The 27922-nt window shown below is 42.0% G+C and overlaps 1 protein-coding gene across 1 annotated transcript in view; it reads left to right on the top strand.

Moving 5' to 3' along the window:
• IL16 (interleukin 16) overlaps positions 1 to 27922 on the top strand; it is a 194894-nt gene that overhangs the window by 70004 nt on the left and 96968 nt on the right. The window contains exons 4-7 of the mRNA XM_069766113.1: positions 13302 to 13404; positions 19833 to 19975; positions 21519 to 21629; positions 26973 to 27087. Coding sequence (XP_069622214.1) covers positions 13302 to 13404; positions 19833 to 19975; positions 21519 to 21629; positions 26973 to 27087 — 472 coding nt within the window. The remainder of the gene's footprint in view (positions 1 to 13301; positions 13405 to 19832; positions 19976 to 21518; positions 21630 to 26972; positions 27088 to 27922) is intronic.

The raw sequence follows: 27922 nt of genomic DNA, 5'->3' as shown, positions 1-27922 counted from the left end.
TGAAGAATCATTGTTCGCCTTGGGCAAAGCCAAGTACTTCTCTTCCTTAGATCTGGCCAGCAGCTATGGGCAGGTGCCCATGGCTGAACACGATCAGCCAAAGACAGCTTTCATACTGCCTATGGGATTATTTGAATTCAACCGGATGCCCTTCAGCCTTACTAATGCTCCTGGAACATTTCAGCAATTGATGGAGAGATGTTTCGGTGATCTGAACTTTGAAGATACCCTCATCTATCTGAACGACATCATCGTCTATGAGGCCACTTTTGAGGAACATCTTCAGAGGCTGGAGCAAGTGTTGAGTCGGCTACAGAGATATGGCCTGAAAGTGAAGGCCGAAAAGTGCCACCTTTTCCGCAAGCAAATTGAATACCTGGGACATGTCGTATGTGCTGAAGGGGTGAGACCTGCATGTGAGAGAATAGCGGCAGTCCAGGACTGGCCCACCCTGAAGACAGTAAAAGATGTTCGGAATTTCCTGGGGCATGCAGGATACTACCGAAGGTTCGTGAAGAATTTCACTCACATCGCTAATCTGCTAGTGGAACTATTGAAAGGGTGCAATCTGGTACAAAGAATTAGACCATTCAGTGGGGAGATAACCAAGAGGAAGCCTTCTGAGTCTTGAAGATGGCTTTGACTGAGGCTCCAATACTCACCTACGCAGACTTTTTTCTGCCCTTCATTCTACACACTGAAGGAAGTCTCCATGGTCTGGGGGCTATGCTATCACAATTGCAGGAAGGGAAAGAATGAGTGATTGCCTACGCGAGTCGGTCCCTCCACGACTCAGAACAAAACCCGGATAACTACAGTTCCTTCAAATTGGAATTGCTGGCGTTAGTGTGGGCGATGATCAAAAAGTTCACCGAATACAGTACTTGTCCGGTTCTGAAGTCTTGGTGTGCACCGATAACAATCCCCTGGCCCTCCTGGAAAATGCAAAACTGGGGGCCTTGGAACAAAGATGGGTGGACCGCATGTCAAAATATTGATACAAGATCGCATATCGAAAAGGGGCTGAGAATACATATGCTGATGCTCTGTCAAGGGTTACTCATGAGCGATCCAGACATGACCGAAACAAAGAGTTGGAGGCAGAGGAGATTCCTGGGTTCTGGAACACCACCAGGTTGTTGGCGGTGACGCAGGGACAGATTGGAGAGAGGTCAGGGGAGCAAGTGCTAGGGCGACCTCAAGATGACAGGATGCAACTCCAATAGGAAGACAGAAAGCTCGCCCAGTTGAGACAGTGGGAAGCCTTCAAGCATCTTCCCAGGCAGAGTGAAAGAGATGCCTTGTCCCCGGGGATGCTGCAGATTCTCAGACAGTGGGAGAGGCTCCAATTAGAAGATGGTTTGGTGTATAGAAAAGTGCAGTTGGCACGGGAATTTGGGTTCACCTGGAAAGTGGTGATCCCAGAGAAGCTGATCAGCATGGTGGCTACGGAGGCCCATGAGAGAGGGGCTCACTTTGGTCCGGAGAAAACATTCCAGTTGCTACAGAAGTTAGTCTATCGCCCTCGATTAAAGACTGCAATAGAGGAGGCCTGTCAGCAATATTGGAGCTGTGAACTGGCTAAACCTCCGGAACAGAGAGCCCTACACAGACCATCGTGACCTCTGCTCCCTTAGAATTGGTGATGATCGACTACTTGACCATAGGTCCAGCTCACCTCGGGTACGAACATTGTCTGGTGATGACTGACCACTTTACCAAGTTAGCTCTGGTGACTTCGACCCGGGATCAGACTGCCGATTCAGTTGCGCAAGCTATTTGTCGGGTCTTCAACCGGACAGTGATCCAGATGTTGAGAACATTGGAGGAAGATAGAAAGGTCTGCTGGCCTGAGTAAGTGGGTAACTTGATCTGGGTGTACAATGATTGAGTACACAGTTCAACCGGATTCACTCCATACACCCTGCTATTCAGGTGAAAAGGACGGGAGATTATGGAGTTGGAATTGGATCCAGGAGAAGACTTCCCGTGGATGGGGTAATCCCACTGCATTCCACTCCTGCTGCATCTGATTGTGATGAGGAAGAACCACTTGCCTCATTTCCCGAAATGGGTAGTTCGCTGCCTGCCAGCCCAGGAGAAGCAAATCAGCCTGAAACTCCAGAGATGGCTGCTCTACTGAACACGAACGTGCCTCCGTCCTCTGCCACCCAACCTGACTCTACCACTCAGCCTGAATTACGCCGTACAGAGCAGACGACAGCTGAAATACCTCCCACTCATTATGAACAAGACCAGTTTATTTGGCAGCGGATTGTTCAAGAGATGAAGGAGTGTCAGCGTCTACTGGAAGAACTTTCACCTGTGTAATGGTGAGGGGGAGTGTAAGGAGGAAGACCGGGCTGCGGGTACCTGTTCTGAGCTGGGTCCAGAACTGTCAAGGCTGCGTCCCATGTTGCCCGGGGGAAGGATTAGGGGTTCGGACGGGCCCCGTGACCCAGGAAGAGAGGGCGTGCTAGAAGAAAAAGCACGCACAGCGGCGGTGAGGTTCCCGCTGGCAGAGACAGAGGAAAAGCAGGTGCGTGCGCATTGTGCTCGGGTTCCCCGGGATCAGCGCCGCACTGCAAGCACTGCACTGAGACTGTGAGGCTACGTTAAATTTAAGACCATACTCGTGCATAGAAGCGTAGACTGTGTACAGTACCCGGCGCTGCGGTTCTCCTTGCTGACCAGCACATCTGGGACCTCATTTGATACCGGGATCTTAGCAGCACTTTTGAGTTTGGCTGCATAAGTTTATGGGCGGGTAAAACTGGAGCCTGCCCATTGCCACCAGAAGTTGGACCATGAGCTGTGGAACCCCATCTGAAGACATTTGGCGGCCGTTGCTGGTACTACAACCCTCAACAGATCATTTGCAGCTGTGGAAACCAGGGACACGATAAGTTTACTAAGTGAACTGCTGTTATATTGTTATTCCTTTCTTTTCTCTGTTACCTATGTATCTGTTTATCTCTCAGCGAGGAGTATCACCACGGATAATTAAATTGTTAAACCTTGCTCTGCCTTTCTTGCATCACTGCATCCCGCAACCTGCTTACATAATAATAATAATAAGTTCTGCAATTGGATGTGTTTAAACAAGAAATGTTCCTGTGCTGAGATAATCTTATAAATGTGCCCCTGCTGTGTACTGTGTAATGGCTGTGTCTGACCATACAGGGACATGGTCTGATCATACCACAGCTCTTAGGCAGAGGGGGGAAGCAAAAGAGACTATACAAACAAAACAGCATGAAATTCACAGCTGACTCTTTGTGTGAGGTAAAACATGCTCCCTGTTTTTAAGCAATTCAAAGAGAGTATACAGACAATGGCAGCAGGGGATCACAGATGATTCTCTCTTTATGGTAAAATATTGCTTGAAAACAGGCAGGGAAATGTTTTGCCTCACAAGAAGAATCAGATGAGATCCCTTGCTGTAATGTCTGTATTCTCTCTTTTGCTCCCTCCCCTGCCCAGGAGATGTACTATGATCCGACTATGTACAGTCAGACACAGCCATTACACAGTACACAGCAGGGGCACATTTATAAGATTATCTCAGCACAAGATTTTGTTTTACCACATCCAATTGTGGAACTTATTATTACTCCAAGATCTATTATTTAAAGTGTACTTTGTTCATAGGAAAACCCCTTTAAGGCTTGGCCCCTGTTGATCAAATAGTTACATAGGTTGAAAAAAGACCTTCAACCTTTCTCCACCAATTGTACATTTTGTCACTAAATTAACTATAATCCACAATGTTATGTGTATTAAGGAAATCAGCCAGCCCTTTTTTTAAAGCTATTTTAGTGTCTGCCATTATTATCTCTTGTGATGGACATTTCACAGTCTGACTGCTCTAACTGTAAAGACCCCTTTCCTATTTAGCTACCTGAATCACCTTTCTTCCACCCATAATGAGTGCACCCTCCTGGTCCTTAGTACGGTCGTTGGAATAAATAAGTCATGCATCTGTGTATTAATAACCACACATATATTAATACATGTATATGAGATCTCCTCTGAGGCGTCTTTCTTCTAAGCTAAACAAGCCCGAGTTTTCCAACCTTTCATCATATGTAATAATCTAGTTGCCTGCATTTGAACTGACTCTAACTTCTGAATATCCTTTTTAAAATGTGGAGCCCAAAACTGGATTCTATATTCTAGATGTGGCCTCACCAGTGATTTCTAAAGGGGTAGCCGTACACTAGGATAGCAGGATTTTTTCTCTCTTTGTATACATCCTAAAATCTTGTTTGCTTTTGCGGCTGCTGCTTGACATTGAGTACTACTGCTCAGCTTACTTGTTACAAGAATACCCAAGTCCTTCTCCTGTTTTATAGTTCCAAGTATAGATTTAATGTATATGCAGCAATAGGATTACTCCATCCTAGGTGCATTACTCTACATTTATCAACAATAAATCTTATACGCCAAGTGTTTGCCCATTCAGTCATCTTATTCAGATCGTTTTGCAATGTTGTACTGTCAAGGTCAAATTTTAATATCAAACATAGTTTGGTGTCGTCAGCAAAGACTGACACTTTACTCTCAATCCCATCCACAAGGTAATTAATAAAGAGGTTACAAAGAATCGGTCCTGCGGTACCTCACTGCTGACTATATCCCATCTAGAGAATGTACCAGTTATGTAACTCTTTGTTTTGTGCCATGTGGCCAATTGCTTAACCATCTACATATAGTTCCCCCCAGTCCCATCTTCTGTAGCCTCAGTATAAGGCTGTTATGTGGTACAGTATCAAATTTAATTTGCAATGTCCAAATAAAAATCACATCAGCTGCATTATCAACGTCCGGATTTGTACTTACCTCCTCATAGAAACCCAACATGTTAGACATGAATTATCTTTCATGAATCCATGCTAGTTGTCATTTATTATATTATTCTCTGCAAACTACAGGTGTATCTCACAAAATTAGAATATCATCAAAAAGTTAATTGATTTCAGTTCTTCAATACAAAAAGTGAAACTCATATATTATATAGAGTCTTTACAAACAAAGTGATCTATTTCAAGTGTTTAGTTATTATAATTAGTATTTATTATTATAGCGCCATTTATTCCATGGCGCTTTACATGTGAGGAGGGGTATACATAATAAAAACAGGTACAATAATCTTGAACAATAAAAGTCACAACTGGTACAGGAGGAGAGAGGACCCTGCCCACGAAGGCTCACAATCTACAAGGGATGGGTGAGAATACAGTAGGCGAGGGTAGAGCTGGTCATGCAGCGGTTTGGTCAGTCGGTGGTTACTGCAGGTTGTAGGCTTGTCGGAAGAGGTGGGTCTTCAGGTTCTTTTTATGTTAATTTCTGTTTATGTTGATGATTATGGCTTACAGCCAATGAAAACTCAAAAGTCATTATCTCAGTAAATTAGAATAATTTATAACACCAGCTTGAAAAAATGATTTTAAAATAATTTTAAAATCAATGATGGTTTGGGGAGCCATGTCATCTGCTGCTTTAGGTCCACTGTGTTTTATCAAGATCAAAGTCAGCTCAGCCGTCTAAAAGGAAATTTTAGAGCACTTCATGTTTCCCTCTGCGGACAAGCTTTTTGGAGATGGAAATTTAATTTTCCAGCAGGACTTGGCACCTCTCCGCACTGCCAAAAGTACCAATACCTGGTTTAAAAACAACAGTATCACTGTGCTTGATTGGCCAGCAAACTCACCTGACCTTAACCCCATAGAGAATCTATGAGGTATTGTCAAGAGGAAGGTGAGAGACACCAGACCCCACAATGCAGATGAGCTGAAGGCTGCTATCAAAGCAACCTGGGCTTCTATAACACCTCAGCAGTGCCACAGGCTGATGACCTTCATGCCACGCTGCATTGATGCAGTAATTAATGCAAAAGGAGCCCCGACCAAGTATTGAGTGCATTTAGTGAACATACATTTAAGTAGGCCAACATTTCAGATTTTAAAATAATTTGTCAAGCTGGTGTTATAAATTACTCTAATTTACTGAGATAATGACTTTTGGGTCTTCATTGGCTGAAAGCCATAATCATCAAAATTAACAGAAATAAACACTTGAAATACATCACTCTATAGTGACTCTATATATGAGTTTCACTTTTTGTATTAAAGAACTGAAATAAATTAACTTTTTGATGATATTCTAATTTTGTGAGATGCAGCTGTTTATCTGCAGGTAATCTTTCATGATGCCCTCAAAAACTTTGAACACTATTGATGTCAGGGTTACCTTATCGTATTTGACTGGATTCACCTTCTTACCTTTCTTAAATATCGGTACCACATGAGCCATCCTCCAATCCTGTGGCATCAACCCTGTTGCAAGAAAGTATAAGAATATGAGATAAATTGTTCTGTCAATTACTGAGCTCAATTCCCTCAGTAGCCGTGGATGAGTGCCATCTGGAAAGGGGGATTTGTCAATGATTAATTTGCTCAGATACAGACGTAGTTCTTTTTGTGTTAAACTAGTTATATCAGGTGGTGAACTTGATTTTTGCCTTGATGGAAGATTCCTGGAACAGACAGTTCATTGCTGTATACGGGTGACAAGTACCTATTTAATATCTCAGTATTTTCTTTGTCTTCTATAATTATCTTGTTATTATCATCATCATTTAAGGGGCCGATACCATCTGGGTTTTTTTTCCTTTTTGGCATTGATGTACAGTGCCTTGCGAAAGTATTCGGCTCCCTGGAACTTTTCAACCTTTTACCACATATCATGCTTCAAACATAAAGATTAGTGATGAGCGAATATACTCATTACTCGAGATTTCCCGAGCACGCTCGCGTGACCTCCGAGTATTTTTTAGTGCTCGGAGATTAAGTTTTCCTCACCTCATCTGAATGATTTACATCTCATAGCCAGCTTGATTACATGCAGGGATTCCGTAGCAATCAGGCAACCCCCACATGTACTGGCTAACAGATGTAAAAACAGCACTAAAAAATACTAGGAGGCCACCCGAGCATGCTCGGGAAATCTCGAGTAATGAGTACATTCGCTCATCACTAATAAAGATACCAAGTGTAAATATATGGTGAAGAATCAACAACAAGTGGAACACAATTGTGAAGTTGAACGAAATGTATTGATTAATTTAAATTTCTGTGGAAATTCTAAAACTGAAAAGTGGGGCGTGCAATATTATTCAGCCTCTTTAACTTAATACTTTGTTGCGCCACCTTTTGCTGCGATTACAGCTGCAAGTCACTTGGGGTATGTCTCTATCAGTTTTGTACATCGAGAGACTGAAATTCTTGCCCATTCTTCCTTGGCAAACAGCTCGAGCTCAGTGAGGTTTGATGGAGATCGTTTGAGAACAGCAGTTTTCAGCTTTTTCCACAGACTCTTGATTGGATTGAGGTCTGGACTTTGATGTGACCATTCTAACACCTGGATACGTTTATTTGTGAACCATTCCATTGTAGATTGTTTTTTGTTTGGGATCATTGTCTTGTTGGAAGACAAATCTCCATCCCAGTCTCAGGTCTTATGCAGACTCCAACAGGTTTTCTTCAAGAATGGTCCTGTATTTGGCTCCATCCATTTTCCCATCAATTTTAACCATCTTCCCTGTCCCTGCTGAAGAAGAGCAGGCCCAAACCATGTTGCTGCCACTGCCATTTTTGACAGTGGGGATGGTGTGTTCAGGGTGATGAGATATGTTGCCTTTACGTCAAACATATCGCTTGACATTGTTGCCAAAAAGTTCAATTTTGGTTTCATCTGACCAGAGCACCTTCTTCCACATGTTTTGTGTGTCTCCCAGGTGGCTTGTTGCAAACTTTAAATTACACTTTTTATGGATATCTTTGAGAATTGGCTTTCTTCTTGCCACTCTTCCATAAAGGCCAGATTTGTGCAGTGTACGACTGATTATTGTCCTATGGACAGACTGTCCCACCTCAGCCATAGATCTCTGCAGTAAATTCAGAGTGATCATGGGCCTTTTGGCTGCATCTCTGATCAGTCTTCTCCTTGTTTGAGATGAAAGTTTAGAGTGACGTCCGGGTCTTGGTAGATTTGCAGTGGTATGATGCTCCTTCCATTTCAATATGATCGTTTGCACAGTGCTCCTTGGGATGTTTAATGTTTTGGAAATCATTTTGTATCCAAATCCGGCTTTATACTTCCCTACAACAGTATCACGGACCTGCCTGTTGTGTTCCTTGGTCTTCATGATCCTCTCTGTGCTTCAAACAAAACCCTGAGACTATAACAGGGCATGTGCATTGTAAATTAGCAATCTAATATATAAAGCTGAATGTGTGTGTGTGTGTGTGTATGTATGTATGTATGTATGTATGTATGTCCGGGATTGGCATCTGCACCGTCGCAGCTACAGCCACAGAATTTTGCACAGTCACACGTCTGGACCCCGAGAGCATCATAGGCTATGTTGTGAGGCGAAATTTTAACCCCGCGCGTTCCAATTCACCAAACAATTTTGCCCCTATCTATATAATGGGGAAAAAAGTGAAAGGAAAAGCGTTGGAGGCGTCGTAGCTACAGCCACAAAATTTTGCACAGTCACACGTCTGGACCCCGAGAGCATCATAGGCAATGTTGTGAGGTGAAATTTTAACCCCACGCTTTCCAATTCACCAAATAATTTTGCCCCTATCTACATAATGGGGAAAAAAGTGAAAGGAAAAGTGTTGGAGGCGTCGCAGCCACAGCCACAAAATTTTGCACAGTCACACGTCTGGACCCCGAGAGCATCATAGGCTATGTTGTGAGGCGAAATTTTAACCCCGCGCTTTCCAATTCACCAAACAATTTTGCCCCTATCTACATAATGGGGAAAAAGTGAAAGGAAAAGTGTTGGAGGCAAATTGACAGCTGCCAGATGTGAACAAGGGGGACTTAAAGAGTGAGAGCGATGGCGCCAAAGAGTATATACCGTACAGTTGCTAAGGTGGGGCCCCGACATGGGATACTCACCAGACACGGGGATATGGACACACACAAAATGCGCCACACACTACCACGTGCTTGAACACATATACCACCCTCAGCACGCATTTCACCACACATACACCAACCTCGCCACATAAAAGTCGAAACACAAAAGTCACCGCTCAAAACTCGCCACGCGCAAAACTCGCCACATGCAAAAACTAGGCTCACGCAAAACTCGCCACAAGTGCAAAACTCACCTCATGGAAAACTCGCCACACGCAAAACTTGCACACGTGGAAAAATTGCCACATGTACAAAAGTTGCAACACATGCAAAAGTTGCCTCACACACAACTTGCACATACTCAAAAGGCACCACACATAAAACTCGCCATGCGCAAAACTCGCCATGCGCAAAACTTGCTGCACACAACTTGCTACACTAACCTGTTACATGCAACTCGACACACAAAAAGTTGCTACATGCATGTTGCCACACAAAACTCATCTCACAAAAGTCGCTACATGCATGTCGCCACACGCAACTCAACACACACAACTTGACAAACGAAACTCGCCCTAAAACACACACAAGTCTGGTATTATCCTTCAAAAATTAAAATTAGATTAATAAGCAGACAAACTACAAGAGCAACAAATGTACCATATAGGAAATATGGCAGCTGTCAGTCACATGACCTGTCTATTATGTGTATGTGTGAGCTAATATATACTGCCAGGGGGAGGGCTTCCTGTTGGCTGGGGATTTATCAGGCTGCCAATTTAGCTTACAAATACTGAGGTAAAAATACTGAGCAAATAATGTGTGAACGAGGTCTAATACAGGAGGAGATGACACACAGGTATATACTATATACAGGGGAGATGACACACAGATATATACTATATACAGGAGAGATGACACACAGGTATATACTATATAGAGGAGATGACATACAGGTACATACTATATACAGGAGGAGATGACACACAGGTATATACTATATACAGGAGCAGATGACCTACAGGTATATACTATATACAGGAGGAGATGACATACAGGTATATGCTATATATAGAAGATGACATACAGGTATATACTATATACAGGAGGAGATGACATACAGGTATATACTATATACAGGAGGAGATGACATACAGGTATATACTATATATAGGAGGAGATGACATACAGGTATATACTATATATAGAAGGAGATGACATACAGGTATATACTATATATAGGAGGAGATGACATACAGGTATATTCTATATACAGGGGAGATGACACACAGCAGGTATATTATATACACAGGGGAGATGACATACAGGTATATACTATATACAGGAGATGACATACAGGTGTATACTATATATAAGGGAGATGACAAACATGTATATACTGAGGTGAAAATGAAAAGGTGTGAGTGCAAAATGAGAGGAGTGAGGGAAAATAGTGGAGTGATCGGAAAATGACAGATGTGGGGTCGAAAGAGGAGTGAGGGAAAATAGTGGAGTGATCGGAAAATGACAGATGTGAGGTCGAAATGACAAGTGTTAGGGGGGAATGAGAGGAGTGAGGGAGAAAATGAGAGGTGTAAGGGAGAAAATGAGAGATATGAGGGGGAAAATGAAAGATGTGATTGGGAAAATGAAAGGCGTGATGGGAAAATAAGAGAAGTGAGGTGCTATAACTAACCACAGATATTTACTATGCCCAGGCAACGCCGGGCTCTAGCTGAAGAGCCCGGCGTTGCCTGGGCATAGTAAATATCTGTGGTTAGTTATAGCACGTCACTTCTCTTATTTTCCCATCACGCCTCTCATTTTCCCAATCACATCTTTAATTTTCCCCCTCACATCTCTCATTTTCTCCCTCACACCTCTCATTTTCTCCCTCACTCCTCTCATTCCCGCCTAACACTTGTCATTTCGACCTCACATCTGTCATTTTCCGATCACTACACTATTTTCCTTCACTCCTCTCATTTTGCACTCACACCTTTTCATTTTCACCTCACACCTCTCATTTTCACCTCAGTATATACATGTTTGTCATCTCCCTTATATATAGTATACACCTGTATGTCATCTCCTGTATATAGTATATACCTGTATGTAATCTCCCCTGTATATAGTATATACCTGCTGTGTGTCATCTCCCCTGTATATAGTATATACCTGTATGTCATCTCCTCCTATATATAGTATATACCTGTATGTCATCTCCTCCTATATATAGTATATACCTGTATGTCATCTCCTCCTATATATAGTATATACCTGTATGTCATCTCCTCCTATATATAGTATATACCTGTATGTCATCTCCTTCTATATATAGTATATACCTGTATGTCATCTCCTCCTGTATATAGTATATACCTGTGTGTCATCTCCCCTGTATATAGTATATATCTGTGTGTCATCTCCTCCTGTATATAGTATATACCTGTATAATAGACAGGTCATGTGACTGACAGCTGCTGTATTTCCTATATGGTACATTTGTTGCTCTTGTAGTTTGTCTGCTTATTAATCAGATTTTTATTTTTGAAGGCTAATACCAGACTTGTGTGTGTTTTAGGGCGAGTTTCGTTTGTCAAGTTGTGTGTGTTGAGTTGTGTGTGGCGACATGCATGTAGCGACTTTTGTGAGATGAGTTTTGTGTGGCAACATGCGTGTAGCAACTTTTTGTGTGTCGAGTTGCATGTAACAGGTTAGTGTAGCAAGTTGTGTGCAGCAAGTTTTGCGCATGGCGAGTTTTGTGCGTGGTGAGTTTTATGTCTGGTGCCTTTTGAGTATGTGCAAGTTTTGTGTGAGGCAACTTTTGCATGTGTTGCAAATTTTGTGCATGTGGCAATTTTTCCGCATGTGCAAGTTTTGCATGTGGCGAGTTTTCCATGAGGTGAGTTTTGCACTTGTGGCGAGTTTTGCGTGAGCCTAGTTTTTGCATGTGGCGAGTTTCATCTCCTTCTATATATAGTATATACCTGTATGTCTTCTCCTCCTGTATATAGTATATACCTGTGTGTCATCTCCCCTGTATATAATATATATCTGTGTGTCATCTCCTCCTGTATATAGTATATACCTGCATGTCTTCTTCTATATATAGCATATACCTGTATGTTATCTCTTCCTGTATATAGTATATACCTGTAGGTCATCTGCTCCTGTATATAGTATATACCTGTGTGTCATCTCCACCTGTATATAGTATATACCTGTATGTCATCTCCTCCTGTATATATATGTACCTGTATGTCATCTCCTCCTCTATATAGTATATACCTGTGTCATCTCTCCTGTATATAGTATATACCTGTGTGTCATCTCCTCCTGTATTAGACCTCGTTCACACGTTATTTGCTCAGTATTTTTACCTCAGTATTTGTAAGCTAAATTGGCAGCCTGATAAATCTCCAGCCAACAGGAAGCCCTCCCCCCTGGCAGTATATATTAGCTCACACATACACATAATAGACAGGTCATGTGACTGACAGCTGCCGTATTTCCTATATGGTACATTTGTTGTAACAGGGCATGTGCATTGTAAATTAGCAATCTGATAATAAAAATGAAGACGTGTGATTTTTAAAATCTAATTTATGCATCAGAATTACCCATTCAAATCAATGAATTAAAAAAAAAGCGCACAGATGCCATGCCGTGTTGCATGCTAGTGCTGTCCTTCTTTTGCTGTCGAAATTGGTAGGCGAAGCTGGGGAAATCTCATTTTCTTTTCTCTTTTTTTTGACATAATAATATTTAATATAATATTTATTTTTTATATAGCGCTAACATATTCTGCAGCGCTTTACAGTTTGTACACATTATCATCGCTGTCCCCGTTGGGTCTCACAATCTAAATTCCCTATCAGTATATATATGAGTTATATGAGAAAAGAACCTGTTTGGCAGCAGTTAAAATCCTATGGCACCAAATCACATGTGCCATAACTTTTTGTCCCCATATTATAGAGAGTCTAGGGAGAATACTTCCATAATGTGGTATTTGATGGAACAGAGTTTTTGCGTTTTTTTTTTTCTTACATTGCTATAATTTAGAAATGTATTTCAACATGAGTTATAGATGTTTGTCATAAATCCTTTTCCTCCAGTGAAATCACAGAAGATTGTTGAGCTGAATGTTCACACAGCAAATGTTTTCTATAACCAGAGGACAGCTTGCCAATACGTTACCACATTTGGCACGTGGCTCCACTGAAACCTCAGCTCGGATTTGCAAGACCTTTGTCTACAAAATTGATGTAGACAGATTAACCACAGCTAACAGATCAGCCATTCTTAACCCTTTATTGACAGTAATGCATTACAGTTCTTACCATCATTCATCTCTCTTCCAGGAAGCAGCTCTGAATGCTTTTATAGAAAGTCAAGCTAAACTGGAAAATCACTGTATGCTTCAAATGAAGGTCCCATGTGTCAGGACACGTAGTAACTCAACAAGTATGTTCTGTTTTTTTTTTATTATGAACGAATGGGATATTGATATTGTGAAGCAAAAAGACAAGAATAATGATATGGAAAGTAGGAGTCAGATATGGGTGTTTTGAAGGATATGCCTACCCTTCATAAAAATATGTATCAGTACATATAAAATAAAATTGAAGCAACTTTGCAGTAGGAGTTCTGGTATGCAGGCTATGCATCGCCATGGTAACAGACAACAAACAAACTCTCTGTAGTCTGATTCTTTCATCTACTTCTGGCTTACCTCTCCAACACAAGTTAACACAAAATAATGAGCAGATGAAAGTCTGGGAATGCATCATTTGACTATACAAAATTTGTTTGTCACCATAGGGGCACATAGTCTCCAGGAACTGTTGAAACAAATACTTTTCAACTAAGGTGTACTGCAAAGCTGCTTGATGATTTCCCAATATGTACTGTATAGATATATACTGTATAATACAGGAAAGATATATATCTTGGTACCGAGTTAGCCAGTACCACTGAGGACTCTCAATTCTAAATATTTTACTGTATAATATACATTTATATATAGCATATACTGTAATATATATATATTTGAAAAAACTGGAGCAGCACCAGAAAATACCTTAACAGTGTGCAGGCATCCCCAACCAGCATATTTGTACTAAAAGTACAGACCCACGGTTTATGGTTGCACCCTAGGTGCCATAGTGCCTCTGTCAACCACTTAGATGCTTCACACAGTTTTAATTGCGTCAGGTAAGGGGTTAGTTGGCTAGGATTCGAGTTATGGGCAGTCTTTGCCATCGCAGAGGGACACCAGCCAGCATTGCATCCAGGCTCCAGAGGTGATTACATGGAAAGAGCTTCTGTGTCCTTGCAGCCACAATGATATACATGTACGGTATGTGATTCGCAGGAACTGTACCCCACAGATAGCATAAAGGTACATAATTTTACATGAAGCAGTTAATAATGCCTAGACTAGGCTAAAAAAAATGCTGAAGCCGGTGAATGACTGCAGGAGTCATTTGGACAGTGTGCATGTGATTAGCTGCAGGGAAGTATACACAGACTGGTTGGGACCACAAAAGCGGCAACATTGGAGCGACAGGGGAGGAAACTGGGAGTAATGCTTGTGTTTATTTATTTGGAAGCATTCCATGCCTGTACAACAAATATGTTGTCTAGCCTGAACAAGCCATGAAATGGATACATACTGTATCCCAACACCTACTAGGACCCAACATGCAAATGTGGGTGCATCGAAAAGTAAAATAACCATTATGTAGCTGTTTTTCTGTCATATGCTTAAAATATATTAGGGTATGTTCACACGTTCCTGATTTCCATCCTTTTTTTTTCAGGACTGTTTTTTAAAAAACTGCAGCTCTTGGCAGAAAACGCAGGTCCTTTTTTTGGTCCTTTTTTGATGCGTTTTTTGATGCGTTTTTTGATGCGTTTTTTGATGCAGTTTTCTAGCCAGAGTCTGTGTGTTTTCTAGGAATTTTTTTAGGGTTAAAATGGCTGAAAATACCCTAACCCTACCCCTAACCCTAACCCTAACCCTACCCCTAAACCTACCCCTAACCCTAACCCTACCCCTACCCCTAACCCTACCCCTAACCCTACCCCTAACCCTACCCCTAACCCTAACCCTACCCCTAACCCTACCCCTATTCTAACCTTAGTGAAAAAAAAAAAAATTCTTTATTTTTTTTATTGTCCCTACCTATGGGGGTGACAAAGGGGGGGGGGGTCATTTACTATTTTTTTTATTTTGATCACTGAGATAGGTTATATCTCAGTGATCAAAATGCACTTTGTAACGAATCTGCCGGCCGGCAGATTCGGCGGGCGCACTGCGCATGCGCCCGCCATTTTGCAAGATGGCGGCGCCCAGGGAGAAGACGGCCGGACGGACACAGGGAGGCCGGGTAAGTATAAGGGGGGGAGATTAGGGCACGGGGGGGGCATCGGAGCACGGGGTGGGGGCATCGGAGCACGGGGGGGTGACATCGGAGCACAGGGGAGGGGCATCGGAGCATGGGGGGGTGGGATCGGGGCAGCCACACTCCACCCACGCACTTCCGCCCGCTTCCCCGCACTTCCTGCTGCAGCGGTTCTGCACCACGAACCGCAATAAAACCCGCAGATCTATTTTTGATCTGCGGGTTTTACTGCGGGTTTGACCTCACAATGGAGGTCTATGGGCGCAGAACCGCTGCTGTTTTACAAAAAGAAGTGACATGGTACTTCTTTTTTACCGCAGCTAATCAGTGCGGTTTTTTTTTTTCAATTCAGGACCATGTGCACAGTGGGTCCTGTTTTCCATAGGGTACAGTGTACTGTACCCTGCATGGAAAACAGCCGCGGAACCGCAGCGGCAAAACCGCTGCGTTTCCGCGGTAAAAAACGCACTGTGTGAACATGGCCTTAGGCTGCTTTCACACATCAGTTTTTTTACCATCTGTCACAATCCGTCGAATGTTGAAAAAAACGGATCTCTCGCAGATTGTGAAAAACGGATGCGAAGGATCCATTTTTCAGACTGATCTGACTAGCTGATCCAGCTAATTGGATCCTAAAAAAAATCGGAGCATGCTCAGTTAAAAAAAAAACAGAATTCGTCGCCGGATTCTGTCATTTGATGGATCCGGCGCCATAGGGTTCCATTCTAGCAAATGACGGATGGGGACAGATCTGTTGCTATCCGTTTTTTCGACGGACACAAAAAAACGTTACTACTATGTCCATTTTCTCCAGCTGCCAGAAAAACAATTTTTGATGGATCTGGTGAAAAACGGATGAAACGTGAGGCCATCCATCGCTAATACAAGTCTGTGAGAAAAAACGGATCCAGCGGCAACTTTTGTCTGATCGTTTTTTTTTTCAAAGTTTGCCGGATTGTGACTGACGGCAAAATACTGATGTGTGAAAGCAGCCTTATTCTTATGATTCTATCCTTTTTATTTTAGTTACACACAGGAAAACAAAGACACTGTTTATAACCAAGAATTCACTTAAATATGTTGTCTGGGAATATTTTTTTTTCAGTACATAGTTGAAGACATACTGTAGCAAATAACAAAACACACAGATATTACCCTTCCCATGTCCGGCACTGCCTCCCTGCTACTGTTTTGGTGTTTGTTGACAGTCTGTAGTGGTGACGTCACACTGCTGTTGACAGCATCTACAGTACACATTGGTAGAGCCCAGTGATTGGCTGCAGTGGTCACTTGCTCTATAGTTGTGACTTAATCTAAGATTGTAGCTGCGATGGATGCAGTGCTGGATATGGGGAATTTTGAATGGTGTGTTTATTTTTTCTGTTTGCAGCCATACAATAATAATTACAAAAATATTCATGGACAACTGATAACCAAGACACAATATTTAGTGCACACGTAAAATAGTGGACATACCTACAGAAGGACAGGGGAAATAAGGCAAAGTGAAAATCTTGAGAAGTTCTGTTTCAGAATAATCTAAACAAATTGAGAAAAAACTATAAAGCAGAGAGACATCTAGTGTTCACGGACAGCTTTGCACAGAAATGATGTATTGTGTGCATTAATGAGCTTACAAGCAAGTATAGTATACTTCAGCTTTCCCTCCCTGGGAGTGACCTCAGTCTATGTGAAAAAATAGGAAAAATGCATTGAGGTAAGTATAAAATTAGAAGTCTTTATTGAAGATATTTAAAAGTTGCACCAGTGTGCATGGGTCAGAGAAAATGGGCAAATCCGGCAAACGCGTTTCGGAATTCAACCCTTATTCATTGCATACGGGGTTAACAACGTCTGGCTTTATATGTCATATCCTGTGTAGTCATGTGGTAAAAAAACCCTCCAATCCCTAGACAATTAGATTGTAACTATACAAAAGGTTTTATAAAGTTTGTATAACACACATCGAATAATTGTTAGTGTACAATAAGATGAGTAATATGGTTGAAATATTATAATATCAAAAAAATTCATGCATCTCAACTTTGTATGATTAATTTCAATGTCTGCCATGTTCCCTAACAATTAATAGTAAGAGACCTAGCACTTAACTTTAGGTAAGATGCAGCAGGAAAAATTTATTGTAGTAAATACAGGAAAACGTTTCGGTCAATTGTGACCTTCATCAGTTAATATATCAAAATAAGTTTAGCGTGGTTGTTGTAGGCAAACCTGCTATAAGCAAATAGTAACATAGTAACATAGTTATTAAGGTTGAAGGAAGACTTTAAGTCCATCTAGTTAAACCCATAGCCTAACCTAACATGCCCTAACATGTTGATCTAGAGAAAGGCAAAAAATACCCATGTGGCAAATAGTAAGCTCCACTTTGTCAAGCGGTAGATGCCGCGTCGGGGAGCACTGCAGCTCCAGGAATCTTCCTATTTGCTTATAGCAGGTTTGCCTACAACAACCACGCTGAACTAATTTTGATATATATTAACTGATGAAGGTCACAATTGCCTGAAACGTTTTCCTGTATTTACTACAATAAATTTTTCCTGCTGCATCTTTCCTAAAGTTGAGTGCTAGGTCTCTTACTATTAATCTATATGGTTTGGGAACCTGTCCTTAGCACCCCTTCTCTAGTAGTGCTCACGGTTAAATTTTCCACTCATGTTCCCTAATAATGACCCCGCCTGCAAAGTTCCACCTGTCAATCAGGGCAAAAAATAGATCTGTAATTTTAAACCCTGTGTAGCAAATAACTAAAAAATGAAGACATGCATAATGAACATAATAAAAGGTATGTAGAATGAAAAAACTAATATATATATATAGTATCCGTCATTTCAGGAGACATAATCTTATAATGTCAATGATGATAGATGAGATCATTGTTAGGGAACATGGCTGAAATTGAAATTCATTATACAAAGTTGAGATGTACGTGGGGCACCCGCTAGGACCATGGGATACTCGGTACCGGGTCGGATAAGTTCTTAAAGGGTTAGTCACAGCGGCAGTGACCCCGTCCGTGGCCCTGGGCGTCCAATTAAAGGGGATAAACTGTAGTGGCAAATAAAGTCTAATGTAATGTTCGTGACGCCATCTGTGGAACTCGGCCAGGGATGGCCGACGTTGCTTAAAGGGATCTCCTGGGGCCGATGGTAATGCAGCTTAGATGGTTTTGCTCCCCACATGGGGAGCGGAGGCCCCAGAGCTACCAGGACAGTCTATGAAGGGTTGTAGATGTTGGGGTGCAGGAAACAATTGGAGGACACAGGATTTGCAGTCTCTTTACCTTTTACTGGTGAAATTCCAGTTCAGGGCACAGGTTACAGGTGATCTTTGAATTCTGGGCAGCCTGGAAACAATTCGGAATCCCCCTAGCCAGGTGGGGTTGGAAGCCTTCCTTTCTGCGCTGAATTCTAGGTTCTTGATGCCTTAGCTTTCCTCATGTCCCTCTCTCAATCTCTCCCTCAGGTGGAACACTACCCGCATGGCAGGCAGCTCGGGCCTTTTTACAGGTGTCCCTCTCTCGTGGTGACTTCGGGCTATAATCTGCTGCTGTGCCTTCAGGTGTCAGCTGTGGCCAGGAGACCTGCAATCTCTTGCCCTCTGGTTTCAGCTGTGTGGCATACATTTCCCACACAACCTCGGACCCCGGTGTCCAGTTTCTTGCGCTTAATCCTGGGGGTGATCTCAATCGCAGCTCCACTCCCAGTTTCTTTCTCCTTTGCTTCTTCTCCCTTCACTATCTCACACAGACGGACTCTAACTCCTCCAGACCTGAACTTATAGGGAAACTACCTTGAAACTGGGTTTAGAGCTCCCCCCTTCTGGCCTGGAGTCAGGAAAGAGTTGTATGCTAGTGTTACCTGCTAAGGGGATTCCTTCTCGCTTCCAGGCATGGCATCACCCTCCCCAGGAGGCAGGCAATATCACTGTGGCATCCGGATTCCTGGGGTGCCACATACGGATTTTTGATATTATAATATTCTGACCATATTACTAATCTTATTGTACACTAATAATTATTTGATGTGTGTTATACAAACTTTAAAAACCGTTCTGTATAGTTAAGATCTAATTGTCTTGGGGTTTGAGGCTTTTTTCCACATGACTACATAGGATATTGCATATAAAGCCAGACATTGTTAATGCCGTATGCAATGAATAAGGATTAAATTCCAAAATGCGTTTGCAGAGATTTGCATATTTTCTCTTACCCATGGACACTGGTACAACTTTTAAACAGTAAAGTCTTCTAATTGTATACTTACCATGCTGGATTTTTCCCATATTTTTCCACATGGTCTCCAGACTGCAGCACTTTAGTTTCCTTGCTGGAGATTTTCTTAACTCTTACATGCTCAGTGTGTATTCAGCATGTACAGTATATAGCCTATCATTATACATTATCCAGTATTATTACTATGCTACCATATGCTATTTGTCATCATTTTCTCATTTCTGTATTAGGTGTGAACCCTTATTGGATTGGTGAAATTGACCCTTCTGCAATTAAGAAACCCTCACTCTATAGAGAGAGACAGTCAGCCAACTTATGCAGCAACCGGAAGTCTTTGTCTCAGCAATTCGACTGTCCTACAGCATCTGTTCAGGTAGAAACTTACTTGCGTGCCAAGATTAGAAGTTACCCCCTATCCATAGGATAGGTATAACTTTCCAACCTCTGAAGGTCCAACTGCTGGAATGCCTACAATCCCAAAAATGAAGTTCTGAATAGCCCCATCTAAATCAAGTGGAAATACCCAGTCCATTCATTTTTAAGATAGCATAGCGCTATACTCAGCTGTCTCCGGCACTACCATTAAGAATGAATGGAGTATACATAGCGTATGCTTGGCCTCTGCTCCATTCAGAGCTGCATTTTTTATATAGTGGGGATCCACGCAGTTGTATCCCCCACGATTAGAACGTTATCCCCTATCCTATGAACAGGCAGTAACTTCTAATCTTGGTATATACTCTTTAACTCCTTCCCAACATGTACCATAAATGTACAGGACAAGTATAGAGCAAGCTAAGAGACTGTGCCCAACACATTCCCAGCAAACAATGGCTTTGATACACAACCAGGATTTGCCTCTAACAACAGCAATGTTTCCGCCGGATCAGGTTTTTTTCCCCATAGACTTGTATTAGTGCCGGATTGCACCGGATGACATTGCATTTTGTCCGGTTTTCGCCAGATCTGGCCAATCTGCCGCTTCCAGTTTCTTGAAAAAACGTCCACAGCAACGTTTTTTGTCTCCGGTGAAAAAGCCTGAAGCTGTTTGCTAGAATGGAAGCCTATGGGAGCCGGAAGGTGCCGGATCCGGAAAAAGGTGGATCTGGCGGCCTGATCCGGTTTTTTAAACTGAGCATGCTCCAAATTTTTTTTTTTTATCCAATAATCTAGATAGGATAGTCGGATCCGTATAAAAAAGGATCCGTCGCATCAGTTTTTCACAATCTGCGCCGGATCCAATTTTCCAACATTCGCCGGATTTAACCTGACACTGAAAACCTGATGTGTGAAAGTAGCCTTATTTTGCAATTTCATGGCACATGTAATTTTTGTTCCCATAAACAAGAACATTCTATGGTAAAATCAATGATCTCATCGAAAAGAATAACTCTCCCCTCAAAAAAACCAACCCCCATGTGGCTATGTGGAAGGAAAATTGAACATGTTCTGGCTCTTGGTAGACAGGAGGAAAAAAATAAAATGCAGAAATGAAAGTTGTCTGCTTTGGTAAGGGGTTGATATACTGTAGAGAAAAACCTTTAAAATCATAAAGAAATAGATCAAGTCCTACAAATAGGCTGATTCTGATGGATATACAGTATGCAGATTTGTCTCCTTTCCACAACTAAGTCATGTTTTGAGAGCTGGGAGACTAATCTGTGCACGGCACGTTCATCCATGTCTTCTTATGGACACTAATCTATTTATGTTCTTAATAGAGGAAACTTTATATTAGGAAATGTAATGGTAAATTGAATACTGCAGGTCCTTGACCCAATAACATACACACTGGCTTTACTGTCAGATGATCTTCACACTCACTCTCTAGTGTCAGATCTATTTTCACCGTACATCACATTAACATGACGACAAATCACCTCAATAATGTCTTATTAAATCCTCCACACTTGCAGGGTGTTTCCCGCTCATCAAGGTCGCTGAGTTCAGCACAGTTAATGAGTATGAGAAGTTCCTCACACGCTTCTGTCATTTCCAATATAATCTTAATGAAGGGCCAAGGCAAGGTGAGATGATTCTCGTTATTATGCACTGGAACATACTTGTTATTTATAGAGATTTCTGACAAATGCTAATAATATTACCGTATGTATAAAATGTAATGTCATTGATAGGTTAAATCGATTATTAATTCATAATTACACAAAGCTTGTACTCCGGCTAGATTGTATTACAAAGTAACTTGTAGAGAAGACATGCAGCCCCATGACAATGATTTTAATCCCACCTGCCCCCCACTGTTATGACTGCCACCCAGACTCCCCAATGCCTTTTTTACCACCATTGGGTCTTTACCCTTCCAATTTAATTTTAGCAATTTAGCTACTTAGGGAATGGGAACCCAATTCTCATCACCCAGTGGCAGAATGAATGGGACTCGCCAAAGCTGTGCGTAATCTCACCAGGGGCCTTAGAACATGTATGTGAGACTGGTAGGTTCACACACGTGTCTAAAAAATTCATTCAGAGTTTCATCCAGAAAACTGGGATCATTTTTTTTATTACTTGTCATCTGTGTGCATCCATTTTTTTTTATAGAAGCAGCTTTTATCATTTACAAGGCCATTTACAGTTTTCTATGTTACAGAATTGGAAGGCACCCTTAAAAAGTGGATGCTATACTGTGGCTGTGTATGTTATTCAATTTTTTTCATGCACCCATAGCCATGAATGGGCAAATCTCATCTGATTTACGGGAGAAACTAGTGCATGCTGCGATTAATTTTTTGCACGCAAATTCTGTCAATGAATGGCTTCTCTTCAGCACCCCATTGAATAATATTGGGCCGAGCGCAGTACATATTTTTCATGGACAGCACTTGGACTGAAAATATAGTCATTTGAACAAGCGCTTATATTTAGCACAGTGTGTTGAATCTATCAGAAGAATTTCACCACCCAAACAATTTATGTGCACATGTAGCTCTTTCGCAGACAAGTCCAGTAATACTTTTACATTGTCAATCCATTCCTTTATTAAATCAGGGTTTGAATTGATATGCAAATGGTAGATTTGAAGTCTCCGTCACTCCAGCTCTATTAATATTAATAATAATAATTTTTATTTATATAGCGCCAACATATTCCGCAGCGCTTTACAAATTATAGAGGGGACTTGTACAGACAATAGACATTACAGCATAACAGAAATACAGTTCAAAACAGATACCAGGAGGAATGAGGGCCCTGCTCGCAAGCTTACAGACTATGAGGAAAAGGGGAGACACGAGAGGTGGATGATAACAATTGCTTTAGTTATTCGGACCGGCCATAGTGTAAGGCTCAGGTGTTCATGTAAAGCTGCATGAACCAGGTATCAGCCTAAGTATGTAGCAGTACAGACACAGAGGGCTATTAACTGCATAAAGTGAATGAGAACATGATGCGAGGAACCTGATTTTTTTTTTTTTTTTTATATATAAATAGGCCACACAGGGATCGTTAGGTTAATCCATTGAGGCGGTAGGCCAGTCTGAACAAATGAGTTTTTAGGGTACGCTTAAAAATGTGGGGATTGAGGATTAATCGTATTAACCTAGGTAGTGCATTCCAAAGAATCGGCGCAGCACGTGTAAAGTCTTGGAGACGGGAGTGGGAGGTTCTGATTATTGAGGATGCTAACCTGAGGTCATTAGCGGAGCGGAGGGCACGGGTAGGGTGGTAGACTGATACCAGGGAGGAGATGTAGGGTGGTGCTGAGCCATGGAGTGCTTTGTGGATGAGGGTAGAAGTTTTGTACTGGATTCTGGAGTGGATGGGTAGCCAGTGTAATGACTGGCACAAGGTAGAGGCATCGGTGTAACGGTTGGTGACGAATATGATCCTGGCAGCAGCATTCAGGACAGATTGAAGTGGGGAAAGTTTGGTAAGAGGGAGGCCAATTAGTAGAGAGTTACAATAGTCCAGACGAGAATGAATAAGTGAAACAGTAAGAGTTTTTGCAGAGTCGGAAGTAAGAAAAGGGCGAATTCTAGAAATGTTTTTGAGATGCAGATAAGAAGAGCGAGCCAGTGATCGGATGTGGGGGGTGAATGAAAGGTCAGAATCAAGGATGACCCCAAGGCAGCGGGCATGTTGCTTTGGAGTAATGGTGGAACCGCACACGGAGATGGCAATGTCAGGCAAAGGTAGGTTAGTAGAGGGAGAGAACACGAGGAGTTCAGTTTTTGACAGGTTTATTTTCAGATAGAGGGAGGACATGATGTTAGAGACAGCGATAAGACAATCACTGGTGTTTTCTAAAACGGTCGGTGTGATATCAGGAGAAGAAGTGTATAATTGGGTGTCGTCAGCATAGAGATGGTACTGGAAACCAAATCTACTGATTGTTTGTCCAATAGGGGCAGTATAGCCTCTATTCTTAGCCCAGCACCGCATTTTCCTGCTTGACTGACAGCCTGTATGCTAAGCAAAGGAGTTGTCAGTAAAGCACAAAGAGGCAGTGATGGGCGAGGAATAGGGCCAGAGGTTTCAGATCTACAAATAGCTCCTCTGCTTAAAGGTACCATCACATTAAGCGACGCTGCAGCGTTATAGACAACGATGCCGATCGCTGCAGCGTCGCTGTTTAGTCGTTGTGTGGTTGCTGGAGAGCTGTTACACAGACAGCTCTCCAGCGACCAACGATGCCGAAGTCCCCGGGTAACCAGGGTAAACATCGGGTTAATAAGCGCAGGGCCGCGCTTAGTAACCCGATGTTTACCCTGGTTACCATTGTAAATGTAAAAAAAAACAAACACTACATACTTACATTCCGGTGTCTGTCGCGTCCCCCGGCGTCGGCTTCCCTGCACTGTGTAAGCGCCGACCGTAAAGCAGAGCGGTGACATCACCGCTGTGCTCTGATTTACGGCCGGCCGGCGCTGACACAGTGCAGGGAAGCTGATGCCGGGGGACGCGACAGACACCGGAATGTAAGTTTTTTTTTTTTTTTTTTTCTCCGGGTCCGGATGGCATACACCCACGAGTACTAAGAGAACTAAGTAATGTAATAGATAAACCATTATTTCTTATTTTTAGGGACTCTATAGTGACGGGGTCTGTTCCGCAGGACTGGCGCATAGCAAATGTGGTGCCAATATTCAAAAAGGGCTCTAAAAGTGAACCTGGAAATTATAGGCCAGTAAGTTTAACCTCTATTGTTGGTAAAATATTTGAAGGGTTTCTGAGGGATGTTATTCTGGATTATCTCAATGAGAATAACTGTTTAACTCCATATCAGCATGGGTTTATGAGAAATCGCTCCTGTCAAACCAATCTAATCAGTTTTTATGAAGAGGTAAGCTATAGGCTGGACCACGGTGAGTCATTGGACGTGGTATATCTCGATTTTTCCAAAGCGTTTGATACCGTGCCGCACAAGAGGTTGGTACACAAAATGAGAATGCTTGGTCTGGGGGAAAATGTGTGTAAATGGGTTAGTAACTGGCTTAGTGGTAGAAAGCAGAGGGTGGTTATAAATGGTATAGTCTCTAACTGGGTCGCTGTGACCAGTGGGGTACCGCAGGGGTCGGTATTGAGACCTGTTCTCTTCAACATATTCATTAATGATCTGGTAGAAGGTTTACACAGTAAAATATCGATATTTGCAGATGATACAAAACTATGTAAAGCAGTTAATACAAGAGAAGATAGTATTCTGCTACAGATGGATCTGGATAAGTTGGAAACTTGGGCTGAAAGGTGGCAGATGAGGTTTAACAATGATAAATGTAAGGTTATACACATGGGAAGAAGGAATCAATATCACCATTACACACTGAACGGGAAACCACTGGGTAAATCTGACAGGGAGAAGGACTTGGGGATCCTAGTTAATGATAAACTTACCTGGAGCAGTCAGTGCCAGGCAGCAGCTGCCAAGGCAAACAGGATCATGGGGTGCATTAAAAGAGGTCTGGATACACATGATGAGAGCATTATACTGCCTCTGTACAAATCCCTTGTTAGACCGCACATGGAGTACTGTGTCCAGTTTTGGGCACCGGTGCTCAAGAAGGATATAATGGAACTAGAGAGAGTACAAAGGAGGGCAACAAAATTAATAAAGGGCATGGGAGAACTACAATACCCAGATAGATTAGCGAAATTAGGATTATTTAGTCTAGAAAAAAGACGACTGAGGGACCATCTAATAACCATGTATAAGTATATAAGGGGACAATACAAATATCTCGCGGAGGATCTGCTTATACCAAGGAAGGTGACGGGCACAAGGGGGCATTCTTTGCGTCTGGAGGAGAGAAGGTTTTTTTCACCAACATAGAAGAGGATTCTTTACTGTTAGGGCAGTGAGAATCTGGAATTGCTTGCCTGGGTTCAAGAGAGGCCTGGATGTCTTCCTGGAGCAGAACAATATTGTATCATACAATTATTAGGTTCTGTAGAAGGACGCAGATCTGAGGATTTAATATGATGGAATATAGGCTGAACTGGATGGACAAATGTCTTTTTTCGGCCTTACTAACTATGTTACTATGTTACATTTGCAATGGTAACCAGGGTAAATATCGGGTTACTAAGCGCGGCCCTGCGCTTAGTAACCCGATGTTTACCCTGGTTACAAGTGAAGACATCGCTGGATCGGCGTCACACACGCCGATTCAGCGATGTCAGCGGGTGATTCAGCGACTAAATAAAGTTCTGGCCTTCTAGCTCCGACCAGCGATGTCACAGCAGGATCCTGATCGCTGCTGCGTGTCAAACACAACGATATCGCTATCCAGGACGCTGCAACGTCATGGATCAATATCGTTATCGTTCTAAAGTTGCTCAGTGTGAAGGTACCTTAAGTTGTGTATCGATTCAGACACTGATTTCTCAGCAATGGAGGAGTGGTCTGGACTTGTCTGTGAAAGAGATACTTGTGAATATAAATAGTTTGGGGTGTGAAATCCTGCTGACAGATCTCCTTTAATATTAATCAACAGTACTATAAAAACAGCCACATTACTATAGTCATGTGTTTCTTATGGCCTTACGGAAATGTAAAAAAAAATGCTTAATGGCAAAGTTATATCAAGTCTAGGTTGAATGTTATAACCCCTTTTCATACCTTAGCATTGTGTCTAATTCAAGTTGAACCAAACCCTGATGCTGCCCTGAAATTTAACAACTGAATACTTTTTTGACATAGCTATTTCATGTAATTACTTAATACTATAGAGTTCTAATGTTATCTGGTACTTACTTACTGTAGGTCACATTACAATAATTGTGATTTGTTCATACATTTTTACTCAAGTTAGAACAAGTTTTTTGATTGGCATTGGTCGAATATTGTGGTGCTTAAAAGAACAGTTGGACAGGTTATACACTTACATAAAGTTGCATCCATTGTCGTTGGCCAGGGATTGGGTTTCAGCATTGTTGGAGGCAAGGATAGCATCTACGGACCAGTGGGCATCTACGTGAAGACCATATTTCCAGATGGAGCTGCTGCAGCTGATGGCAGGCTACAAGAAGGTAAGTGTGCTCAAAGTGGGTGAAACAGAGCTTGTCTTTTACTAGTTTTGAGCAAGGTTCTAATAAATAAGGTTAAAATGAAATGCTGACCCATATTCTAATTAAATAATATGCATGGAGTCTGAAGTTTGACTGTGATTAGGTGTATAAATCTTAAAGAGGTTGCCCACTACTTTGTCATTGATGATGACCTATCCATAGGATAGGTCATCAATGTCTGATCGGTTGGGGTCTAATACCCGAAACCTCCGCCGATCAGCTGTGCACGGTGGCAGCGGCAGGCACTGTCAGGAAATGCCCAATTACAGAGCTGCTCCGTCTTCTGATAGAGAGCACTGCCGAGTAACGGAACATCCGCTTTACTGTATATTGATTTGAATAGGAGGCGGATGTGCAATAAACAAAAATGGAGAAAGTGCCAGTTCACCACAGAAGATTAGAATCCAGCGTGCAGGGAACGTCGTTCTGACCAAACGCAGTGATAATGAAGAAGAAAAAGGATAGGTTCCAGATTCTGGCAAAATATTGGAGATCAGTCGATCTAAATTTAATTAAAAATCCATATCATAATTAGTATAATGCGGGAGACAGAGACCAGGTCACACATTTCAAACGCAAACCATCATTCTGCAACCAGATTGCATTCGAAATGCTTTGCCTGGTCTGTGTATCCCGCACATTATTAATTTTGATATGGACTTTTAATGAAATAAAGATGGACTAATCTCCAATATTTTACGAGAAGGGCACAGAGAGAGCAGCTCTGTAAGGAGCAGCTCTGTAATTTAGCAGAGACAGAGCAGCTCTGTAATTTAGCAGTCCTGGCCGCAGCTGA

Source organism: Ranitomeya imitator, chromosome 4 (genome assembly GCF_032444005.1).
Source record: "Ranitomeya imitator isolate aRanImi1 chromosome 4, aRanImi1.pri, whole genome shotgun sequence".
Classification (NCBI taxonomy): Eukaryota; Metazoa; Chordata; class Amphibia; order Anura; family Dendrobatidae; genus Ranitomeya; species Ranitomeya imitator.
The sequence above is the reverse complement of the archived record's forward strand: the minus strand, read 5'-3'. Positions and strand labels throughout refer to the sequence as shown.